Source organism: Helicoverpa zea, chromosome 27 (assembly GCF_022581195.2).
Source record: "Helicoverpa zea isolate HzStark_Cry1AcR chromosome 27, ilHelZeax1.1, whole genome shotgun sequence".
NCBI lineage: Eukaryota > Metazoa > Arthropoda > Insecta > Lepidoptera > Noctuidae > Helicoverpa > Helicoverpa zea.
In genome coordinates this window covers 5,955,721-5,979,168 of record NC_061478.1, presented here as the reverse complement: position 1 = coordinate 5,979,168, position 23,448 = coordinate 5,955,721, and the positions used below count along the sequence as shown (strand labels likewise).

The 23,448-nt window shown below is 37.9% G+C and overlaps 1 protein-coding gene across 2 annotated transcripts; it reads right to left on the bottom strand.

The window, feature by feature from the left end:
• Window positions 1-1,162: 1,162 nt before the first annotated feature.
• Window positions 1,163-22,023, bottom strand: LOC124643309 (UBX domain-containing protein 4). 2 transcript variants are annotated; one of them, XM_047182239.1, is made up of 11 exons: window positions 21,780-22,023; window positions 13,708-13,845; window positions 12,897-13,022; window positions 12,124-12,351; window positions 11,010-11,185; window positions 9,484-9,591; window positions 8,924-9,019; window positions 8,117-8,255; window positions 7,093-7,220; window positions 4,618-4,786; window positions 1,163-3,695 (listed from the first exon to the last, which is right to left on the bottom strand). In XM_047182239.1, exons 1-11 carry the CDS (start codon window positions 21,859-21,861, stop codon window positions 3,454-3,456), a joined length of 1,632 nt encoding a protein of 543 aa, XP_047038195.1. In that variant the 5' UTR covers window positions 21,862-22,023; the 3' UTR covers window positions 1,163-3,453. The 2 variants fall into 2 exon arrangements, with proteins under 2 accessions (XP_047038195.1, XP_047038196.1); XM_047182240.1 differs by having other exon boundaries at window positions 9,484-9,588; window positions 21,780-22,022.
• Between the last annotated feature and the right edge of the window lie 1,425 nt (window positions 22,024-23,448).

The following is a 23,448-nucleotide window of genomic DNA, read 5'->3' as shown; positions in this document are numbered from 1 at the left end:
TTTCTCCCGCTCATCTTATACCAATTTTAGTTAGGTCATTTAAAATTGAACTTCAAACTTCATAGTAAATGGTTGGTTTTAAGAAATTGACGTTTCTGTCGAGCCTATTTTCCAACTACGTTGGGATCAACTTCCAGTCTAACCAGATGCAGCTCAGTACCAGTATATCATATGTAACGACTGTCTTTCTGACCTCCTCAACCCTATATTCCTTGGTAAGGTTGGTTTGTCGTTGTTAGACTCTGGCTTCTGACTACCCGTAACGACTGTCAGATTTTCAAAGGCTTATGCCATTGGATATGTTATAATATGAATCTCTGTATGACATTATTACACATAGATGGTCATCCATCCACGGATCGACCGCGACAAGACATCATCCTTCGAGCCTTTTCCCAACTATGTTGGGATCGGCTTCCAGTCTAACTGGATTCAGCTGAGTACCAGTGCTTTACAAGGAGCGACTGCCTATCTGACCTCCTCAACCCAGTTACCCGGGCAACCCGATACCCCTTGGTATGGTTGGTTGTCAGACTGGCTTCTTACTACCCGTAACGACTGCCAAAGATGTTCAAATGACAGCCGAGGTCAAAGGCAAGAAGGAGTCTTGGTATGACATTATTAGGTACATACAAATGGTTACCCATCCACCAACCGACCGCGGTAAGCGCAACTGTCAATATTTTTAAAGAAAATAAAATTCCTGAATTCACAGTTATGCAAGTAATTACTGTTATATTTTTCCACAGTAATTGACAACAAACTTTCAAAACGCAAAATACCAAGTCGTTTGAATGCATTGTAGTCACGATATCGATATTAATCTTACGTGAGATGACATTTGAAATGATTTTAAAGCACTTTACGTTTGACTTTTTTTCTACTGCATTTGAATAAATACTTTTGGTTGGTGTTGTCGACTGTCAAATTAGATAGGTAAGAAGTTAGATATTTTTTGTGAAATATTTTTTTTCTAAGTGCCTTTGCCAAGATAAGTTAGAGATGTAGTATATTAGCGGTGATTCTTAGACATGTTTCATCAAAATCAGCTCAGAAGTTTTGCAGTAAGTAGTCATTTTGACAGTCGAGTAAGGATCTCTTTGGTCTGGGAGCCTATTGGGCTTAGGAAAAAAAACTAATAAAAGAAAATAAAACAATCTAATTGTGGGTATTCAACAAATATTTATTTGAAATATAAATTACAACGAAAATTTGATAATAGTTCATAACTAATCTAGAAAACCTATTTATTTTTAGTATTGACACATTCAATGTGACATAGACAAAACTAGCATTCGAAACTTGAAAATGCCGACGCCATCTTGGATTTATTGGCGCGTAAATGTCAAACGGTTCAAAAAGGTCGTATGCCACACTGAATTTGTCTATACTTTCCATTAATTTATTCACTCCGAAACATAATCAGTAACATAAATAATAAAAGAATTATCCCGTTTTTCGTAGCTGAAAACAAAATGAAGGAAAATTTTAGTTTTCCAACAGTTTTTTTTTATTTTTTTTGGGAACGCCGAAAATTGTGTAAATTTTTATTTTCATTTCAAACATTGGTCAATATATACATAGAAAATATTTATACATTTAGTTCTGATAGTAATATTAAAGACAAGAAATGATGGTATGTTTCATTTAATTGTCAAAATTTTTAATCTACGGTAGGTAATATTCATTAAACTCCATTTACTGGTATTTGATGTTTAAATTAAGTTTATTTTGAGAATAATATTATTATGATCTTATGTGATATGATGCAAAGATAAAGTACAGGATGAAAAACCACAGTTTTATTAATTATTGACAGTTGTTCAATGCAATGGCAGATCAATGACATTGACACATGCTTGAATTTGACAGCTGTCAATGTCAAATGAACTTCAGTTGGATTTTGAAACATATTGCATTGAAAAACTGCACAATTGTAAGATATTATAAGAGAAACTGTGACACGAATATTTATCATATTAACTAGAAAAATAATTGCAATCAAAATCTTAAGAAGCATAATCTAAACACTTGTGTGTTGCTATGCATATTAATTAAATCACTTTTAAGTAACACTGCAGAGTTTTAGTCAGCCTGCAGAGTTTTTAGTAAGTCTGCAGAGTTTCTGCTAAGAACTTTAAACCGTAATGCAATTGAGTTTATTTTATTATTATTTATTTTAATAAGTAGGTATAATTGCATAATATCATTCAAAAATATGGCGAATTTGACCTGATATTATAGTTTTAGTATCCATTTTTTCTCCATTTTTTTAATTCCTTTCAAATACTCGTATAGCACCATTTTAGATAGTTAAAATGAATGCTAAAAATATAATATAAGTTACGAGAAAGATTTTACTGATTCCGAAATTCGTATAATAGCCATGTCCTATATTCTATCTATTAATTCGTTTATCAGAGACAGAATTTTGAAATTAGCTCCATACACGTAATGTCAAATTCCTATGTTTTGTAAGCAAAAGAATTGATAGATAGATAAATTATTGGGAATGGCCTTAAGACTGTACATAGAATTAGACAGGTTTAGACAAGCTTTCAAAACAAATGCTAGATTATAGAATTATAAATGTATAGAGCTGACATTAGCTACTTAATCCTATATAAGCTACTAAGCTGTGCTTTGTCCTTTTCTGTCAAAAGTAAATGAAAGTTTCACAAAAAGAGACGAAACCATTTCATAGCTGTTATAGGTTATATGATATTTATGTAGGTAATGTCAGTTCCATTCATTTATAATTCTATTATTTTTCAAAATGCCACTTGTCTAAACCTAAGATATTAATTAACTTGTCGGACTTTTAAGAAATATCTACGCGAGTTATTAACGATTTTAAATCGCGATTTTTTGTCGTAAGTGTGCAGTCAACCTCACACAAAATATGTAGTGCTAAAAACATAGATGGGAACACTAATCAATGAGTGTTGCCCGCACTAGGACATATTTACAGTGTTGCCACAAAATGGCAAATTAGAAGGAATGGTACAATTATAAATATGGGTGATTTTTTAACACCCGAAATGACGCAAAGTTCGTTATAATTACGTCATTATCATAAGAATTAATTTTGAAATTATATGACGCAGTGCGAACTATCGCCTAAAGGGTACTTGCAAAGTTACTGAATACATTTAAGGATGAGTAAGTTTGAAATATCATGTTGCTTTGGTAAAATTTTTGTACAATTTATTACCGGCGTGGATTACACCATTTATAAGTTACAATTTTATTTTATTTAGATGAAATATGTATTAAGATATTAAAACATCGATAAAAATCGCCTGCATTATCAACTAACCATTCGATTGCACAACCAAATCGATTAATCACCCAACACTATGTCAAAAATCATGAAAGCTCAAACACAACCAACCTCAAATTCCTCAGTACCTTCACAGGCAACCCCAAAATAATATGTTTAACATGGCAACATTACATTTGTTGTGTAGAGTTACCGTTCCATGTATTGTTGTCATCATCTGGGGCTCGGTCGCTGGGCAGGCGGTGTATGTTGCCGCGGCGCCGGGCTCCGGGGGCTGAAGGGGCTGAAGGAGCCCCGGACTGGGGGCTGACGGCGCGGGGAGCGGGGGGAGGGAATAAGCGGGTACGGAGCCAGATGAATAGCTGTTGCGATGGCTCTAGGATCATGGTTGTGAAGAGTTGCGTGAAGAATGCTGTGGGGCAGAAAATATTTAGTTTTATTATTCGGGTTTTTTAATGACTTGGGCTGCTGTCATCCGGAAACTGTATATTTTAAGCTGATGAAAAAGCACAAGACAAACACGAATAGAAAAAATAAATAAACAAAAAGAAATATTGATCAAATAGGTCCACAGTTCAGCATTATGCCAGGCAATGAACAAGATAATTTGCTTATGACGTACGGTCTACATAGCCAGCAGTATATTACAACAGTAATATACTATACGAGTAACAACTCGCGGGAAACCCTAAGTAATACTTACAAATAAGGTTGGACTCTTGTGACGTCCTGGCCACCACGGGTAACATACGTCTTCGTAACACTTTTAAGGTTACTTACCGTGGGTGAAACTGAGTAACACTTACTTATAAGGCTGGAGACGGCCTGGCCACCACGGGTGTCATGCAAATTAGAAACACTAGTAGGCACTAGTTACCACGGCTCACACTAAGTAACATTTATGAACGGTGACAATCTGACCACTATAGGTTAAACTGTTACCACGGGTGACACTAAGTAACTTACTAATAAGAATAGACACGGGTGAAGGCCTTTTTTTTTTGTTTCAGCTGAGGAAAATGCCTGACGCATACACACACCGCCCGGGAAGACGGTGAGGTTATGTGGGGCTTGCACCCCTCGGCAGTGGCTGGTCGCCTCCATCTAACGGGTGAAGGCCTGGCCACGATGGATGACGCTGTAACCTGAGGGTGACACTGCGTAACACTTACTGATAAGATTAAACACGGGTGAAGGCATGACCACTACGGGTGACGCTGAAACCTGTGAGTTGGTGACACTATGTAACTTACTGATAAGATTAGACACTGTTGACGGCCTGGCCACTACGAGTGACGCTCTAACCTCTGGGTGGGTGACAATGATCAACTTACTGATAAGATTAGACACGGGTGAAGGCCTGGCGACCACGGGTGGCATGCGTCGCGGCAGCACGAGCAGGGCGGCGGAGGGCGCCAGCTGTAGCCCTCGCAGGCTGGACTCCGCTTCCGTCAGCTCGCGGCGAGGAAACGCCGTCCATAGCGCGAACGATGATGTTGATAACTATGGGAGAAAAAAAAAATAATGAATTGAAATAGAAATCGTTCAATTGCCAAGAATAGGTACATAAGTAAAGTGTTACATAAACAAAATAAAATACGTGTGGCACTCGGGGACTGCCGCGGTAAAGCTATTGCATAGCATTCTGTATCAACTTATGCAATTATAATTATTAATTACTAGCCGTTCCCCGCGGTATTACCCGCGCCCGGTGTATTTTTTGCCGCTCTGGTACATGGTGAGCAGTAGCGTCTACCTACACTTGGTATTGGTATACTCATATAAGTTATGCTACCCTGGTACATGGTGAGCAGTTGCATCGAAATTTCGTTATTGGTATACTTTACTAAGGTGAATAGGCATGATGACAGTAATCAAAAATCATTAAAATAATATATTTATTAAATTAAACTTGAAGCTTGGAATATAAAACGCGCATTGTTTTCTTTATTAATAATGTGATTAATATGTATTTTTATAAAATAAAATTACGAAATAAGGCAATCCGCCATGATATCTTGAACACCAATCAGAGCTCGTGACGTCATTTCTCAAAACAACTCGCGCGAAAGCGCGCGAACGTCACATTTCGTTATTGTGAACTTCCACTGCGATCTTTGTTTTTAATTAATTAATTGTTTATAACACGAGTTATGGAGCCCGGATTTATCAAGGCAAACAGCGCTAATTTGCCTAGAATTGATATCATAATGCTGGGAAAGTTTTTGGCATCAAATAAAGATTTTTGTTCAGCTGAATTTAGAAATGTTAAAACTTCCATGTAAGTATACTAGTTTAATTAAAAAACAATGAGAGATGAAACCTAATCTCGAAATAGTTATTTACATTATAAACTATGCTAGAATCTAGAGAACTACGTAATAACTTACATCAAAGTGATCTTCACAAAAATAAAGTTGTACCCTGGGCAATATTGCTTTTGCATCTCGCCTTGCAAGTTTAAGCCACTTGTTTCGTATTTTTTTATTGTGAGGAACGTACACAAATAACTTATCAGGAGTTGTTTTGGATGTGTTCTTACTTAGTCCCCCAGTGACCCCACAACACCTATGCCCTTTCGAATTCATATTTAATAACACAAAAAACTTAATTATTGCACGAGCGTTGTTTACTTGCGTCTTGTAATTTCAGTCGTGACGTCACAAGTGACGACATGACACTGACAAGCGTTTTCGCGCCGGATCCAAAGTGGACAGAGAAAAATGCAATTATTTGATAAAAAATCTTCGCATTTTCTTAAAATTAATAATTTTTCATATAAAATAGACGTATACCTACATCATACAAAGGAATTTAAAAATTTGTCATCATGCCTATTATGCTGTCCTAGTACTTTACTTTTGTGGTTCTGCCTCCGTGCCCGTCGGAGTGGGGAGTGTGAGGATTTTTCGTTAGGGCATTTCTGGATTTCGTCCCCGCGCTCAAAACTATGCAATAGCTTAAAACCTTGTACATTCTGCCAGTAGGCATGCCAAATTTAAAAGTAATTGTTAAATAGAGCTACCTTCTTAAAAATCTCTTACAGAATAATAACATTTACAGATTATTTTTGAGAATTAATATTTATTTTTAACCAAACCATAAGCCAAAATCAGGCTCTTACTGACTGAAAATCATTTATGTTCATTCATACACTATTTTTGTAGGTCCGATCATTTTCAAGAAATCAAAAACGCTTTTGCGATAGAGGTACCTAGAGGTAAGGTATTTGTTTAAGAAGAAGTGTTAAAAAACAGCAAGGAATTTCATGTTAGAATATCAAATTGTATATGTAGAATGTATTTAATATTTTTTAATTAACAAAGATACAAACATTTTTATCTTCGTCTTTTGGTCTAAGTACAAACTTTTTAACCACATTTTATCACCTATGTCGGTGCGTCTCTGTCCATATGCATCATCTCCCAAGCCTATACCCAACTATGTCGGGGGTCGGCTTCCAGTCTAACCGGATGCAGCTGAGTACCAGTGTGCCACAAGGAGCGACTACCCTATCTAACCTCCTCAACGCAGTTAGAATCATCGGCACGAATCTTGAGCCCTAACCTTCACCTGCGCAGAAGTGATTTATTATCAAAGAACCAATCCCAAGTGACGGCTATGACGCGATGCACTGCGGGCCAGTCACCGCTTTAGCCCGCTCCCGCGCCTCACTTCACACCACAAAAGGGACCCAATAAATCACTTCTGCGCAGGTGAAGGTCAGAGCTCAAGATTCGTGCCGATGACTATACCCGGGCAAGGTCTCTATCCCTATGCCTAACAGTTATAATGTAAGTGTGTCTTACCGACAGATTGTCCGCCACGTATCTCTGCACCTCGGCGAGAGTGCCGTCGGCGTCGAAGTGTGCTGTATGCGAGGTTCCGTCGGGTAACTTGAACTGGATGCGGGCGCGAGAACCACCGTCGCCGGCAGCTGGAAGTTAATATAACTTTACATATACAGAACTAAAAAATAATGATAGTTTTTGAATAAATAATAAAATAATAATAAACCTTCAAAATACTGTTAAAAACCTAAAACTTAAAATGGACTACACAAGGCAAATGTATGCACTTCGCGTGTAAAAAGTCTTCTTCATCTTTATGTAAACGACATGTGATTAAATGGCGTTGTTCAATCAAAGGTGTTTGATTGAACGGCCATTACAATCAGTTAGCTGCATATATAGGGTTATTTATTACACAAACTTTTAACAATTCATCACAATTTGGCATCACAATCATGTTGGGGTCGGCTTCCAGTCTAACCGGATTCAGCTGAGTACCAGTGCTTTACAAGAAGCGACTGCCTATCTGACCTCCTCAACCCAGTTACCCGGGCAACCCAATACCACTTGGTTAGACTGGTGTCAGACTTACTAGCTTCTGACTACCCGTAACAACTGCCAAGGATGTTCAATGACAGCCGGGACCTACAGTTTAACGTGCCATCCGAAACACAGCCAATGGTGTCTAAGATATACTTAGAAAGTACATACAAACTTAGAAAAGTTGCATTGGTACTTGCCTGACCTGGGATCGAACCCTCGCCCTCATACTTGAGAGGTTGGTCCTTTACCCACTAGGCCACCACGACTTTTTCAAATTTTTTGTGAACATTAATCGAAATAAAATTGACATTTAGTGGTAGACCTAGGTTATCGGTGTCTTAGAAATAACCCTATGTACACATATACACTCACTAGGTGCAGCCTGTACGGAGGGCTGTGCCCGTGTGTGCCTGGGCAATTTGTTCTAAAACACGTTGCCGGGCTAAGTTGTTCTCCATCTTCTTACCCAGCTGCGGGAAGGAGGTGCTACTATACTCACTAGGTGTAGCTTGAAGGGAAGGCTGTGCCTGTGTGGGCGTCACGTCTCGTGCTCTTCTCTCGAGGCGGTCCTGGGCAATTTGTTCTAAAATACGTTGCCGGGCTAGGTTGTTTTCCATCTTTTCGCGGCGACGCTCTTCCTGTTGACAGAAGTAAGGCATATTTCAAAATTAAAAATTGTACGGGGTCTATTGAAGTATGGGTCAAACGGCGTGGTGTGTATTATATAGGACATAGGTATATTTATCTATTCTCATGTCTATATCTTACTAACAGGTATGTAAGACTGTGATGTAAAAGGTGACTCTTAATTATATTAAATCAATATTTGCTCAACAACCGAGTCCTTATCATGTCTACACCGTAGACCGTAGACACAATTTTGTATCGTACTCGAAGAAAATAACACCAAAAAAGTACAAAGCGACATTATACAAAATTGCCATAATTTGGGCCCAGAAAAATTCTGAAATTTAAGCTTTGGAAAATGACAGACAAATACACATAGAGGTAGAATAAGGCCACGTTCACACGACGACCATTCGATGCGATTTTTTCACGTATACGGTTTTAACTTAAAATATATTTCTCGAACACGGGATTTACCCGTATGAACGCCGTGTAAGCAATTTTCAAGTTTTCACATATATTCTGTTGTCACTACGCTATTCGATAAAATCTCGTATACGGTATACGGGAAAATAATCGCCGTGTAAATTCTTTCTTTCCTGTCGTCTTGCTCTATTGTGTGTGTACATAAATCTTAAATAAATAGAAGTAAATGTAAAGTAAGACATATAAATATCACCTGTATTTGCTTGAGTTCCTGGTCGGCTTGCCATCTTTTAAGTTCGGCGACGCCCTTGCCGGCCGCACGACGCTCCATCTCTTTCTCTTTCTCCAGCTGCGAAAGAGATAGAGTGTCAATTTATTTTTATCTGGTTATGTAATCTATACTAATATTGTAAAGCTGAAGGGTTTGTATGTTTGAACAAGTACATATCGGTAACTGAACAGAAGGGTTTTTTTTAAATTCGGTCCAGCCTATTTATCGAGGAATGTCTACTTTTTTATCTGGGTGCGCAGACTAGTCACCGCGGGACTTGGATGAAACTGCTGGCCAAAGTTAGTCCTGTTACACAAAAACACAAAAGTTTGTATCTTTGGATGGACACATCACACACATCACCTCAAAACTACTGGATTTATTTTGATGAAACTTGGCAGTATTATAGCTTATACATCAGAATAAGATGTAGACTTCTTCTTATCTGGTTGACGGTAGTAGTTTCCTCTGAAAGCGGATGAAACCACCAGCATAATAAGCCAGTTCTTATTAGTATAGGTGTAAATATAATGTAAACATACCTCTTTCTCCTTATCAGCCTTCTCCCGCCTCCTGGCTTCGATGAGCTCCTTGGCTCTCTCCATCTTCTCCTCAATGCTGCCCCCGCTCTCGGAGCTGGGGATCTCCTGCTAAACAGAGAAAGAAATATAGGTATTTGTGTTAAGTGATGTTATTGCAAAGAGCTGGCTATGCACTTTTATATTCTTAAGATATATTCCCTTACGAAAGTCCTCAATGTACTTCCCCCATGTACTAACCATATGCACTCCCTGTATGTCCTGATATTCCTTTTGGTACTCGCCTTATGTACTCTCCTCATATACTCCCCTATGTACTACTCTATGTACTTCCTACATCCCTTATGTACTCCCTCATGTACTCTTCCTATGTACTCCCTTCTGTAGTTTCCCTCTATTACTTGCCTCCGTTGGCTCTAGAACCCGTCCCCCTACACACTGTCTGTAATTGAATGTGAAGCTTCAGCAATTTTTTTAAGGAAATCTGCTGATTATGAAAATTGAATATGCCTCTGGTTATTCCGTTTTTCGGATGCCACGTTAAAATCGTGGGTCCCGGCTGGGCCCCGGCTCCTGGGCCGCCGCACACACACGTCGCCGTCACACACTATATACTCTGGAGTCAGTTTGCCTACCTTATCCTCAACGGGTGCATGGGGCAGGCTGGGCGTGGGGGCCTGGCTGGGCCCCGGCTCGTCAGGCTTGTCCCTGGGCCACCGCACACACACATCGCCATCATATACTATATACTCTAGAGCCTAGCGCTAGCCTACCTTATCATTAACGGGTGCATGGGGCAGGCTGGGTGTGGGGGCCTGGCTGGGCCCCGACTCGTGAGCCCCCGCACACATGGCTGTCACACACTATTTACTCTGGAGCGTACAGCTAGCCTACCTTTTCCTCAACGGGTGCATGCGGCAGGCTGGGCGTGGGGGCCTGGCTGGGCCCCGGCTCGTCGGGCTTGTTCCTGAGCCGCCGCACACACACATCGCCGTCACACACTATATACTCTGGAGCCTACCTTTTCCTCGCCGGGTGCATGGGGCAGGCTGGGCGTGGGGGCCTGGCTGGGCCCCGGCTCGTCGGGCTTGTTCCTGAGCCGCCGCACACACACATCGCCGTCACACACTATATACTCTGGAGCCTACCTTTTCCTCGACGGGTGCATGGGGCAGGCTGGGCGTGGGGGCCTGGCTGGGCCCCGGCTCGTCGGGCTTGTTCCTGAGCCGCCGCACACACACATCGCCGTCACACATTATATACTCTGGAGCCTACCTTTTCCTCGACGGGTGCATGGGGCAGGCTGGGCGTGGGGGCCTGGCTGGGCCCCGGCTCGTCGGGCTTGTTCCTGAGCCGCCGCACACACACATCGCCGTCACACACTATATACTCTGGAGCCTACCTTTTCCTCGACGGGTGCATGGGGCAGGCTGGGCGTGGGGGCCTGGCTGGGCCCCGGCTCGTCGGGCTTGTTCCTGAGCCGCCGCACACACACATCGCCGTCACACACTATATACTCTGGAGCCTACCTTTTCCTCGACGGGTGCATGGGGCAGGCTGGGCGTGGGGGCCTGGCTGGGCCCCGGCTCGTCGGGCTTGTTCCTGGGCCGCCGCACACACACGTCACCATCGCACACTATCTCGTGTTCTGGAGTCTTAGGCCTTGGTTCTGATTCTATCTTCTGGATTTTCGCACGGGGTGAGCCTGATAATGGAAGAAAAACATAAAAAAAATCTTTATTGAGTACTACAATAGGCATGGCGAATAAAAAAAAAGTAATTAGGGATCTATCAGACAGAGAGCGGTCAAGCGGTCGAACGTTCTGCGTTCGAGCTCTACTACTTCTACTTGACTGACGCGGTTAGAATGCCTCCTGTGTGAGTATAATGTAATATGACACATAGAACGCAAAACTGGCCGCATGAACGCTGGACCGCGTGACCGTTCCCTATCTGATAGATCCCTAAAATAATGGACACGTATTTTTTCTTTTCTCTCAAAAACAAATAACAACGAAGATATAACCCGATTGAATTTTGTGATTTTAAGTACAAATTTTACATAGACGCGACAAGGGGCTTGTCGCGTACTCACAAACTTTAATGCCTTATATCTAAATGATTTTTTTTTATGTTTTAAGAAAATAAAAAAACACGTGTCCAATATTTTTTGATAATCTAAAAGGCGGTCTAATTAGAATTCATTTTTATTATATACTTTTTAACACGCTTATATTAACTTCACTTGTAACTATGTATATAAGAAAATCTTGGAATATTAATTTGACCCACTTCCCGGTCTTCGATTAGGATGAAATTTTGCACACGCTCTGAGTTCTGATGACAATACATGACTAGCTAAGAAACGAAGCGTGTTTTTTTAACAATGTTTTTTAATTATTTTACTGTCATTGAACATCCTTGGCGTTACGGGTAGTCAGAAGCCAGTAAGTCTGACACCAGTCTAACCGAGGGGTATTGGGTTGCTCGGGTAACTGGGTTGAGGGGGTCAGATAGGGCAGTCGCTCCTTGTAAAGCACTGGTACTCAGCTACATCCGGTTGGACTGGAAGCCGACCTCAACATAGTTGGGAAAAAAGGCTCGGAGGATGATGATGATTATTTTTCAGTAGTTTATGCTAACCTGAATCCGATTCCTTCGGCTTCTCCGCCTGTCGGGACAAAGCAGCACTCTCAGTCTGCACAAAGCTGACAGTCTGCTCTCTAATATTGGGTGCAGCTAGTTCCCTCACTGGGGGGAACCCGGGCTCCCTGTCGGAGGACAGGTCCTCGATTGAGGAGTCCTCGAGTATGTTGGAAGACGATGTTGAAGGCGCGGGGACGGAAGCTGGGGATGCCTGTTTGTCTTTGACTGAGGACAAAATGTTATATTGTGGTTAGTATACATGCTGCTGCCTCTTTGGTCTAGAGGTTATCAGAAAATAACACAGATTTTAGCCCATTCTCTTAATAAAATAAAAACTTATTCCTAAGTGCTAAATTCAGCTATAAATAAATCATTTTGTTGAAACTGTGTTGACTAAGTAGATGGAAATCTTGAGAGGTTTAAAGTTCATTAATCTGGCTTCTATTAATGGTTATTCTCAAATTATTCTAGCTATTATCCGGATCTTCCAATATTATTTTTAAAATATTGTAACTCTTTTGATGAATAAATTGTTTTTTCATCTATTGATTTGCGTAGGTACTACATACATATAGAATTTTGAGATTACCGCAATGTCACATTCCTATCTCCAGTAAGCTAAGCAATAGATAGATAGAATATTGGGAAAGGGCGTAAAAGGGCTTCATGACATAGGCAGTCGTTCCATGTGGCACACTGGTACTCAGCTGCGTCCTACACTGGAAGCCAACCCTAAAATAGTTGGGAAGCTGATGGTATGTTCTACTTACAATGCTCTTCCAGGATCCTGTCTATCCTGGTGGCCAGGTTGCTGGGCTGCACGCCCGCGCACACCACCTCCAGCGGCGTGCCGTTCCTGCCTATGAAGAATAGCGAGGGAACTGGCACGAATTGATCTGATTGCTGGTGTTAAGAAAATTTATGTCGCAATAGAATCAGGAAATGTGAAGGTTTTTGAGTGTTTGTCTGTGTGTTTGTGTCTGTCTGGTTGTTTATTATTTCTTCACACTCAAACGGTATAACGGATTTTGATGAAACTGGCAGTATTATAGCTTACAAATCAGAATAATAAGTTATATAGGCTGCTTTTTGTCCGCTTATGTAAGTAGTTCCCTCGGGAAGTAAATGAAATCGTTGGTATATAAAGAAAGCGATATTTTATAGGGAGTTTCTTAATAATAATAATTAAGAATTTACTTTTGTAATCTGCTGTTGAATTTGGGAATCTATTTGCTACTAATTATTATGTCAGTTGCTAAGTAGTGAATAGGTGATTCACTACTGCTTATCATCTATTTATATTAACATTATGTGCGAGTCGAAATATACGTCTGTAATTAAAAATAATAAATTATTTAGTTTATTTTTGGAAAAAGTGCAAAATAAAATTTTCTGACAGTAGAAAAAAGTCCTTGATTGTTATTGATTACCAATTCTAATAAGTTGAATTATACTTGTGTAAATATATATATTTTTTTAATAAATAAGATCTGAATTATTATTATTTTCAAATTATATCTTCTCTCTGTTTTTTTTTTTTAATGAACCCCATATATATACAACTATTACTCAAAAGGATACAGATCTGCGCGAAATGCGTATAGTTAGCGGAGCCGCTCTTGAGCTTGACCGCTAAGAAGTTGGCGGGGTCCGACAGCCGGGCGAGGACCACGCTGTCGTCTATTGTCGCTGCCATCTCCGCTGAGAGGTCATTGTCACCTGGTGAGGGAAATTTAAACCTCATTAATGAAGGAAATAAGGTCTTATTTTGATAAATGGAAGTATGTGATTGAGAGAATTGGGTTTTGACCTTTATTTTCATTTAAATTAGGTTTATTTTGGCTTAGTGTTAATGAGTGGTAAGACTGTTCTGTTCAACTTGCAAAAAAAAAATATGTATGAGAGAGAAATTGTCTTCTAAAATGGTTGATTATGAGTTATTGCAACTTAAATGATTTAAAGGTCTAAAATACTTGATAAGTAAATCTATACTAATACCTATCTATTTTATAACTCTCGTGCTGGAAGAGATTTCATCAGAAATAAGCAGCACCTTTGTACTATTTTGTGTTACTGTTATACTCAAAGGTTAAATCCAAACTAATATTATAAATGCGAAAGTAACTCTGTCTGTCTGTCTTTCTGTCTTTCTGTCTGTCTGTCTGTCTTTTCTTCACGCCTAAACTACTGAACCGATTTGTGTGAAATTTGGTACAGACATAGTTTGAAACTTGAGAAAGGACATAGGATAGTTTTTATTACAAAAAATAAAAATAAAAAATAAAATTTATTACGGACATACAGTGCCATCTATTGGTCAAATGTCGAGCTGTTCCTATGCTCCGTAGATAGATGGCGTTAATCGCGCAATGGTGTCATTACACGTGTTCGGTTCATGTTATTGTTTTAATTCATCCTGCGGGAGCGGGAACTTCTCAAAAATCCCGCGAGATCGGGAACTATGTGGGTAAAACCAAAAATCTGCCGGAAGTCACTATTCCACGCGAACGAAGTCGCGGGCAAAAGCTAGTAAAAAATATTCTAAGGCTGAAGAGTTTGTTTGTATATCTGTTTGTATGCTTGAACCCCCTAAACATAAAAACTCTCGGTCCGATTTTTAAGAATATTGAAGCCCACTATAGGCTGGCTTTTATCCAGACGCACAAAGTAGTTCTCTAGGGATATGGGTATAGAAAAGTAGCAGAAACTATTATATGAAAAGCTGTTTTCAAATTGTAAGGCAAAACAGGCAAACAAAATAAATGAAAACCAGCATTCTAAGCCAGATTAACATGAAAATGAACTTAATATGTAACATGACACATTATTTGAATGACATACAAAGTTATTTTAGTGCAGTGGGTGGGGTGACATCATTTAGTAACAGGTAGCGTTTAATATTATTATCAAGGGTTTTAGACCATTATCTAAATTGAATGATTTATAAGTATTTACATTATAGTAACTATTGTGTATACTTAGCTAAATTTACTAGCTATTTACCCTTATGTGTATTAGTATAATAATATTTTTTTACATATCTGGTTTTCTTTTTACACAGTCTATCTACATCTCTTTTTATTCTAACTCTCCCATAACTGCTGGAGATTTCTTATGAAAAAAGTTGTGCCTTTGTACTATTTGTTCTATTTTTTCTTCTTGTCTGTGTTCTGTATGTGTACATAAACAAATAAATAAATATATATTTAATTGGTTCTTGGCTTAGCCTGTGGAACTTATTTTCATTTCTGAAAGTATTCTTAAGTGACCAGTGTTTATTCGGAATATCCACAATATCCACAAAGCAAGAGTAAAATATTTTTATACTGCAAACTGTCAAAAAATGCAATTAAGACATTTACAAACTTTATAAACAAAATATACTTGATATTTTGTATCAAGCTTCAATATTTTTTAAATCTGACAGTGCCACCAACCTCATAAAACCAAACCTCTATATCGAGAGCGACCCAAAATAAACCAAAAACAGCATTCCCAAAAATAACCAAAGTTAATTTTAACAAACTAACTGCAAGTTTGAACCAATAAAAATGTTTTTTGTCACGGCCAGAGGTGCCAATTGCCAATTTTCTTACAATGATGCTGCAGTGGCAAACTGCCAAATACTAAGAGCATTTAAACTACTGGAATCGCCTTAACCATAATTAATCATCATTATCATCATCCTCCTGTCCCTATCCCAATTTCATTTGTGGTCACCGCAGCATGTTTTCTCCTTCCATAAAGTCAAATCTTTTTATTTCAAACAGGCTGTTGAAGGCTCTTGTGAAACGTCACACTAGTTGCACGGTTCCAAAAAGTTGGTCTCGTGGAGAAGAGCCGGCACGAAACTCCATGGACACTCTTTTTTAAAAAGGTAATATGTTCACAAGGACTGTAGTAGTACTATTTGAGTCATACAAAATACAAACACAATGTGCAAGTTATAGTTCGGCCATTCAGAGAATGCGTTCCTGACACGTCGCGATTGAACTGACGACGTAACTTTGCAATGGCGTTGCAGTTACGATAAAAATATTTTTGCTGGTTGTTTACCGTTTTAACAATTGAGGAGCATTAAAACAACATTATTATATCAATAATCAATGAATGTTATAATTTTGTGCCAAACTGAGTGTCAAATAACTTGGTAAACAATATTTTTCTAAATCTATACTGCGCTATTACAAGGTTATGTCAGCGGTTTATATTTTGTAGTGCTGTGCTAAAAATAACAGGCAAGTATCGTAATCTGTTCTTATACAGTTATAATATAAAATAATACGTTTTGATTTTCTTTTTAAGAATTGGAAAATAATGGACTATAAGACTTAATTATAACGTTTATGAAATATAAAAATAAAACTATGACCAAACCGCATTTTTATACTTAGATTAAAAATGGTAACCCCAAATGGCGTTATGGGCCGCCATTTTGTGACGCTAAAACAGTCGTCCGTTGTCGTTTCGTGCGCATAGACCACGTTTTTCAAGTGTTTTCGATCTGTTTTTATTTGATTACCCGGCTTTTGTTAGACCGAGATATCAGGATTGATTCTGTTATTGATAATAATATAAATATACATGTAGGCGAAGATGATGATGAAGACACCACCTCCTCAAGCAAATCGGAGTCTGATTAATATTCTGTTCGCACATTCAATTCAATGTACTTGTAACAAAGAATAAATAAAACAATTTTATTATATGAATATTACCTTTTTTTGGTTTCCACTTAAATAACTAAAATATAAAACAAATGATTCCGCCAATTTAAAACGAAAATAATCTTAAAATAATGCGGCGGTTCATTTTGAAGGAACGGTAACGAACTCAGTGTTATGTTGTGCCCATCACTAGTCGTGACTAACTGATAGGTGTCAGGAACGCATTCTCTGAACGGCCGAAGTATAGTATGTACACAGACAAGTCCACCGGGTTTCATGAGATGAAACACAACTTTGGTCTCCTTTGTGCAAATGCATGATAATCTTAGCAGCATATGCATGTAAGAAGCACACTATCCTACATTCAAGCCTCGATTCATTGTCTCCCGGAATGAACAATACATATTTTACCTACATTGTATATCATCGATTTCAGCAAAGTAACAATAGACTCCATAACTTATCCAGAAGGTTACATAATCTAAGTACAAACGTGAACAGTTGGCAATGTAGCGTGCAAGCAGTGTAGTGTTGACTCATCGGCTTGCTAACGTGAGTATTTGTGAACTATCCAGTTGGTTGCACAATCTAAGTACAAACGTGAACAGTTGGCAATGTAGCGTGCAAGCAGTGTAGCGTTGACTCATCGGCTTGCTAACGTGGGTATTTGTGAACTATCCAGTTGGGTACATAATCTAAGTACAAACGTGAACAGTTGGCAATGTAGCGTGCAAGCAGTGTAGTGTTGACTCATCAGCTTGCTAATGTGGGTATTTGTGAACTATCCAGTTGGTTGCACAATCTAAGTACTACGTGAACAGTTGGCAATGTAGCGTGCAAGCACTGTAGTGTTGACTCATCGGCTTGCTAATGTGGGTATTTGTGAACTTGTTAAGTTTTGTTTTGGTTGTTGCACTTTTATGAGTGTAGGTTTGTTTTGATAGTAATAAAAATTGGTTTATTTCAAGAAAAATCAGCATTTATATAATAGGTTTCAGAATATAAAGCTTAGTATTTGGAATATCTCTAACATGGAATATTATAAAACTGAAGAGTTTTAAACACTGGTATTCAGCCACTGAGATTGGAAACCACATAGTTGGGGAAAAACTAGGCAGATGATGATCATAAAGCCGAAAAGTTTATTTATTTGCTTGAATGCAGATAATCTGAGGAGTTAGCTGTCTGATTAGAAAACTTCTTACAGTGTTAGCTAGCATATTTTCTGAAGAACGCTCTTATATGTAGGTATATGAATAAAGAAGTTCTGACTGGATGCAAGTATAATTGCTAGAAATGGCTAGGGTTACCCAGAGATCTTTATAGGGATCCTTAGGAACGTAGGATCAAATTGAGAAAACAGCATATTAACCACACCTACAACATGCCATCTAAATGATGAAGATGCTTTATTTCTCATCGGGTTATAGGATTTGCAGAAGGTTTTCTGCTCCTTTCTATCTTTAGCAACAAGTTTAAATAAAATTTAACAGGTAATCTTTTTAGAAATTAATCAATTCTATTGTATACCTAAGTAATTACCATTGTTATTAATTCATGATGCTGTTGTATGATTCAATTTCAAGTAGCTAATTAAGCTAAGGTCCAAAATATTCTAGTAAACTGGCCTATTTAAAACAGATTTATTTATGTATAACATGAATGATTTTACAATTACAATATTTCTTTTATTATGATGGAATAAAATTAGAATATTTTAATCTTATATGGGTTTTTATTAAGAGATGAACAACAGAATAAGAAAATATAACTTTTTTAATTCAGATTGTAACCCACCCAAAACAAAAATGTGAAAGGCTGCCAAGTTCGATAATATGGGAAGGCTTCGCCTATAAAAGAAGTGAGATCTGAATAAGTACCAAGTTCCATACACATACCTCAGTTAAAAATAGTTACTTTTTCATGATGTTACTTGGCAAGTTTTCACACACCTTGTTATAAACCTACTAAACGCAATGAATCAAGTATATAATTTTCTATTAAAACTTGCTTCTTATAAATTCTATGCTTCTTACAAAGAAATGAACTAGATTAACTAAATGGACTAGATTTACCAACTGACTGACATGACATGTTATCATATATTATGTTCGTGGATCAAAGTTACACATTCGTTATTTTCGAAAGTGACTCACACTTGGCCGTTTTCAGATTTTTACTTTACTTTGACTAAATACAAAGCTTTGTAACGAATTTCAGATCGGTACGACCATTCGAAGATATATTATATAAATATAGATAAGTTTAGTTCGTTTTAGTTCCTTAGGGGTATAAAGGACAATGCCAGGGTCTGGGCTCAAAGTTTGCCCAGCAGTGGGCGTAGTTCCAGCTGGTTCCATAGTGCACTCTAAACACGAAATCCAAATATTTTTGAAATCGGTCCCAGAGGTCCCGAAAAAAACCGGTTCAAATGTTCTCCATGGATAGTCACTTAACAAAGTCTGAGTCATTTGCCCAGCAATGAAAGTGGTCAAAATAGGTTCTTTACTGCACTGTTAACACGAAATCCAAATATTTTTGAAATCGGTCCCAGAGGTCCCGAAAAAAACCGGTTCTAATGTTAAACTTGAACAGTCACTTTATGAAGCCCAAGCCATTTGCCCAGAAGTGGGAATGGTTAGAATAGGTTCTTTACTTCACTGTTAACACGAAATCTAAACATTTTGGAAATCGGTGCCAGAGGTCCCGAGAAAAACCGGTTCTAATGTTAAACTTGAACATTCACTTAACAAAGCCCAAGCCATTTGCCCAGTAGTGGGAATGGTTAGAATAGGTTCTTTACTGCACTGTTAACACGAAATCCAAATATTTTGGAAATCGGTCCTGGAGGTCCCGAGAAAAACCGGTTCTAATGTTAAACTTGAACAGTCACTTTATAAAGCCCAAGCCATTTGCCCAGTAGTGGGAATGGTTAGAATAGGTTCTTTACTTCACTCTTAAGACGGAATCCAAATATTTTTGAAATCGGTCCCAGAGGTCCCGAGAAAAACCGGTTCTAATGTTAGCCAGCCATTGTTAGCAAGCCATTTTAAGCAGCCACAAATCTAACAACCTCTTTTCTTGAAATAACATTCAGATAGTTAGTGGTTTCACTGTTAACAGGATAAAAAAACAGAAATAGACGTTTAAAGGTAATTGTTGTTTCTCTTGCTTTTCAGTCTCTATCTACGAGTACCACAATCAGTTCTAAGTTCGTGTAGCGTCATGCAATTAATATCCGTAATGGCAATGGAAAAATCTAATCAAGACGAATAAAATAAGCTCGAACACGAGGTAGTAAATAGATACCGTTGAGGAGTTCCCCCGACTCACTGTCGTCTCCATCGTCGGGTTAGGTCTTAAACTCCACTGTTTTGTGGTGTCGGAGACATATACCCGAATGACAAGTTCTTATTCGATATGTGCTTACAATTTCCGAGAGTTCCCTATTGTTTTCAGGTTTCTATCACCAGACCCTGGACCGAATAACAAAGGAACCATTTGGAAAGTAAATCCTTTCAAACAATAAAATGATTGTTTGAATCGGTTGGTAAACGACGGAGTTATGCACGTACTTACGTAAAAAGAATACAAACGAACAGAGAAACTCCTCCATTTTTTGAAGTCGGTAAAAAAAAATCTCGTTCAATACCTCGTATTTGTCGATTAATATTATAATGCATTTCAATTGAGGTAATAAAAGTGGAATACTTAAGAGTTCGTAAGCATATTTTTCGTAATATTGAATAAGAGTCAAACCAGTTTTTCTCAGGACTCCTGGGATAGATTTCGAAATATTTCGGTCTGGGACCTATTATAAGCCTATGGAACATAATACACTATGCAGTTACTGTGGGCAACTCTTGAGCCCAACTTCCATACAAAGAATAGCATTGTCCTTTACACCGGGTATAAAACACCTTCATTATTTTGAAACCGACTCACACTTGGCCATTTTCAGATTTTTCCCTTTACTTTGACATAAAGACCTACCTCCATGCCAAATTTCAAGTCAATGCGACCATTGGAAGTGGTCTAGGTTTTTGATGAGTGAGTCAGTCAGTAAGTCAGTCAGTGAGTGTATAGTAAAAATAGCGATTTTCTGACGTCAATATCTCAAGACCTACAATAGGTATATTAATGAAATTTTGTATTTTAGATAAGTGAGGGGGTCTCAACAGATACTAGAAATTTGATATGCGTAAATAAAATAGATTTCGAGTTATAGGGGGGTCGAATTTGGCCTGAAATGGTTCGTGTAATATAACCCATGGCCGGTGTGTCGCTTTTTTTTGCTCGAACTTGGCGGACACACTGCCGTGTGTCTAGATGTGGTAATTAAGAATAGATTACAGGAAAAAAGTAAATGGCGTAATTGATGAATATTTTGATGAAAAAAGAAACCAACAATGATATACAAATGTTAGAGCTTGTTTCACGTGATAGTAAGCATAAAGTATACCAAATCTATACTAATACATATTATAATGCTGAAGAGTTTGTTTGATTGTTTGAACGAGCTAATCTCGAAGTCAGGTCTAATTTAAAAAAATATTTCTTTGTTAGATAGCCTGTTTATTGAGGAAGGCTGCAGTTCAGTAAAGGTTTATAGGGTGAAATTAGCTGGCGGAAGCTGGTCAAATATGTACATACATAAACATTCATCAATATACTTAAACTACCTTATCATCATTGACACAAAGAATTCTTGAAAGTTACTTATTTTGCATGGTCGAGTTTTAAGTACCTACTCGCGTATATGGCTGATTGTTTCCACTAATATTTGTAGTAAATATATATAAATATACATTTCAATAATATCCTCTTCAGTATGACGTCAAAATTTTACCTTTTAACCTCCTAAACTTGACATACGATTTGACCTACATTTTTGCAAAAAATTTCGCTGAAAATACAGCTGTTTTCTTAATTATCAGGTTAGGAATACGTTTTAGTTGATATTTTAATAAGAAATAAAAGATTTACCTTCGACAAAAACCACGAAAATTGCATTTCTTTGCTTCGATAATGTCACCGCTTCCGCGATGCTGCCCCCGTACCAATGCATGGTGTTTGAACCTCGCGGTAGTTTTCTAGTTCAGTTATAAACTATGGGCGTTATTTATTCTATTTGAGACAAATTCACAGTGTTTGGTTTTCTACAAAAATATTACAACGACATGACACAACAAATTTTGACAGCTGACGTGTTTATTTTTGTTCTTTTTTCTTGAAACTGCAGAGGTGCGTTTTGAACTATCAATATTACTGCCGAGTGTGATATATTTTCAACCACAGCAAAGTTTTGAAAATTATTTATTGTTATTTTTTATTTCAAAAACATAGCTGAATATATTGCTTAAGCAAGTTATAAAACCACTTTTCAATTATTCCTGAAATATCTTTACGAGTAAAGGTTTTGAACGTGACCTTAAAATTCAAACTACGCAACTAAATTCGAAATACGTGTACGCAGCAGTATTGTCAAAATGCATAGGACAATATAAATGAGCCGGGTTATACTCATGGCGAGTTGAATGATTTATGAGATTGTCTATGATTCGTTTCATGTGACCTTGGAAAATTCTACTCGATACTAGATGTCGCTACAGGTAACGAATTTTCTTTAAATGGTTGAAACTAAATAAAGACTATTGGACAAAAGATAGCGCTAGTACGACCATTAACAGATTTAACCGAGTGATAATAATAGAGGTTTCGTTTAAGTATAAAAATATCTTATTTTTTGTATGATGAGGAATGAAAAGATTTTTTTAAGAATCTCATTTTTGTGATGAGTTTGTAGGTGGTTATATATAAGTCATGTTAAGATTGTTTACCTTTTTTTAAGTGCTTGCTCAAACGGAGTACCTACAGAATGCTTTTTTAACGGAAAAATACCCTACCTAAACTAACCTACGTATATGGATCAAGTTTGTAGTTTTTGTTACCTAATCAATCTTTTTGCTTCACAATTCCTTGTCACCACTACAAATTACATTCATCCGCTCAAAGTTCCCGAAACACATTGGTAACATCAAGACAGTCGCGGTTGTCAAAAGAATTCAAATTAACATGCCTTGGCGGCCATCAATCCACGGTCTTTAGCGTTAGTGACAATCTAATTCTGTGGCAGTTCACAATTAACGAAGCTATCTATGCTTAACGAGCGATTGTCGGTTGTTTAGGGATGGCTTTAGAAACGATAAATACATTATTGGATATGTATCCAGAAAGTCGTGTTAGTTAGGTATATTATAAGTATTTCTATACCAATATTATATAGAGGTATATAAAGAGGTGAAAGGAGATGGCCAAAAAAAAACCCAGAGTCGACAGAAACTTCGTATGTATGGTTGGATTCTGTAGAATGTGTAGATTACAAAAAGTATTCCATATCTTCTAAAAACCATGGGGTTCTCTTTTTACAAGGTTTCTTCGATGAAGATTTTAGTACATGAAAAAGCTGAACTTTTCTTTTTGCTGTTCATTAAAAGTTGTGCATAGGGTAAAAACTTTCCACTTAGGTGTATGTCTGTTAGCACTATACACGAGTGAAGGTTTAGAGCTGACCTGATGATGGAGAAGAGAGAAGGTCAAGGGAACTCGGCAATGGTAAATATTAACTACCTCGTGTTTGGGCTTATATGATTCG

What these genes read in the sequence shown, in the direction of transcription:
- LOC124643309 (XM_047182239.1), bottom strand. Translation starts at nt 21,861, where the DNA reads ATGCATTGGTACGGGGGCAGCATCGCGGAAGCGGTGACATTATCGAAG. An exon ending in TTTCGTGGTTTTTGTCGAAG is followed by an intron (nt 13,846 to 21,779) that starts GTAAATCTTTTA and finishes TTCCCTCACCAG; the next exon opens with GTGACAATGACCTCTCAGCG. An exon ending in TACGCATTTCGCGCAGATCT is followed by an intron (nt 13,023 to 13,707) that starts GTATCCTTTTGA and finishes ACCAGCAATCAG; the next exon opens with ATCAATTCGTGCCAGTTCCC.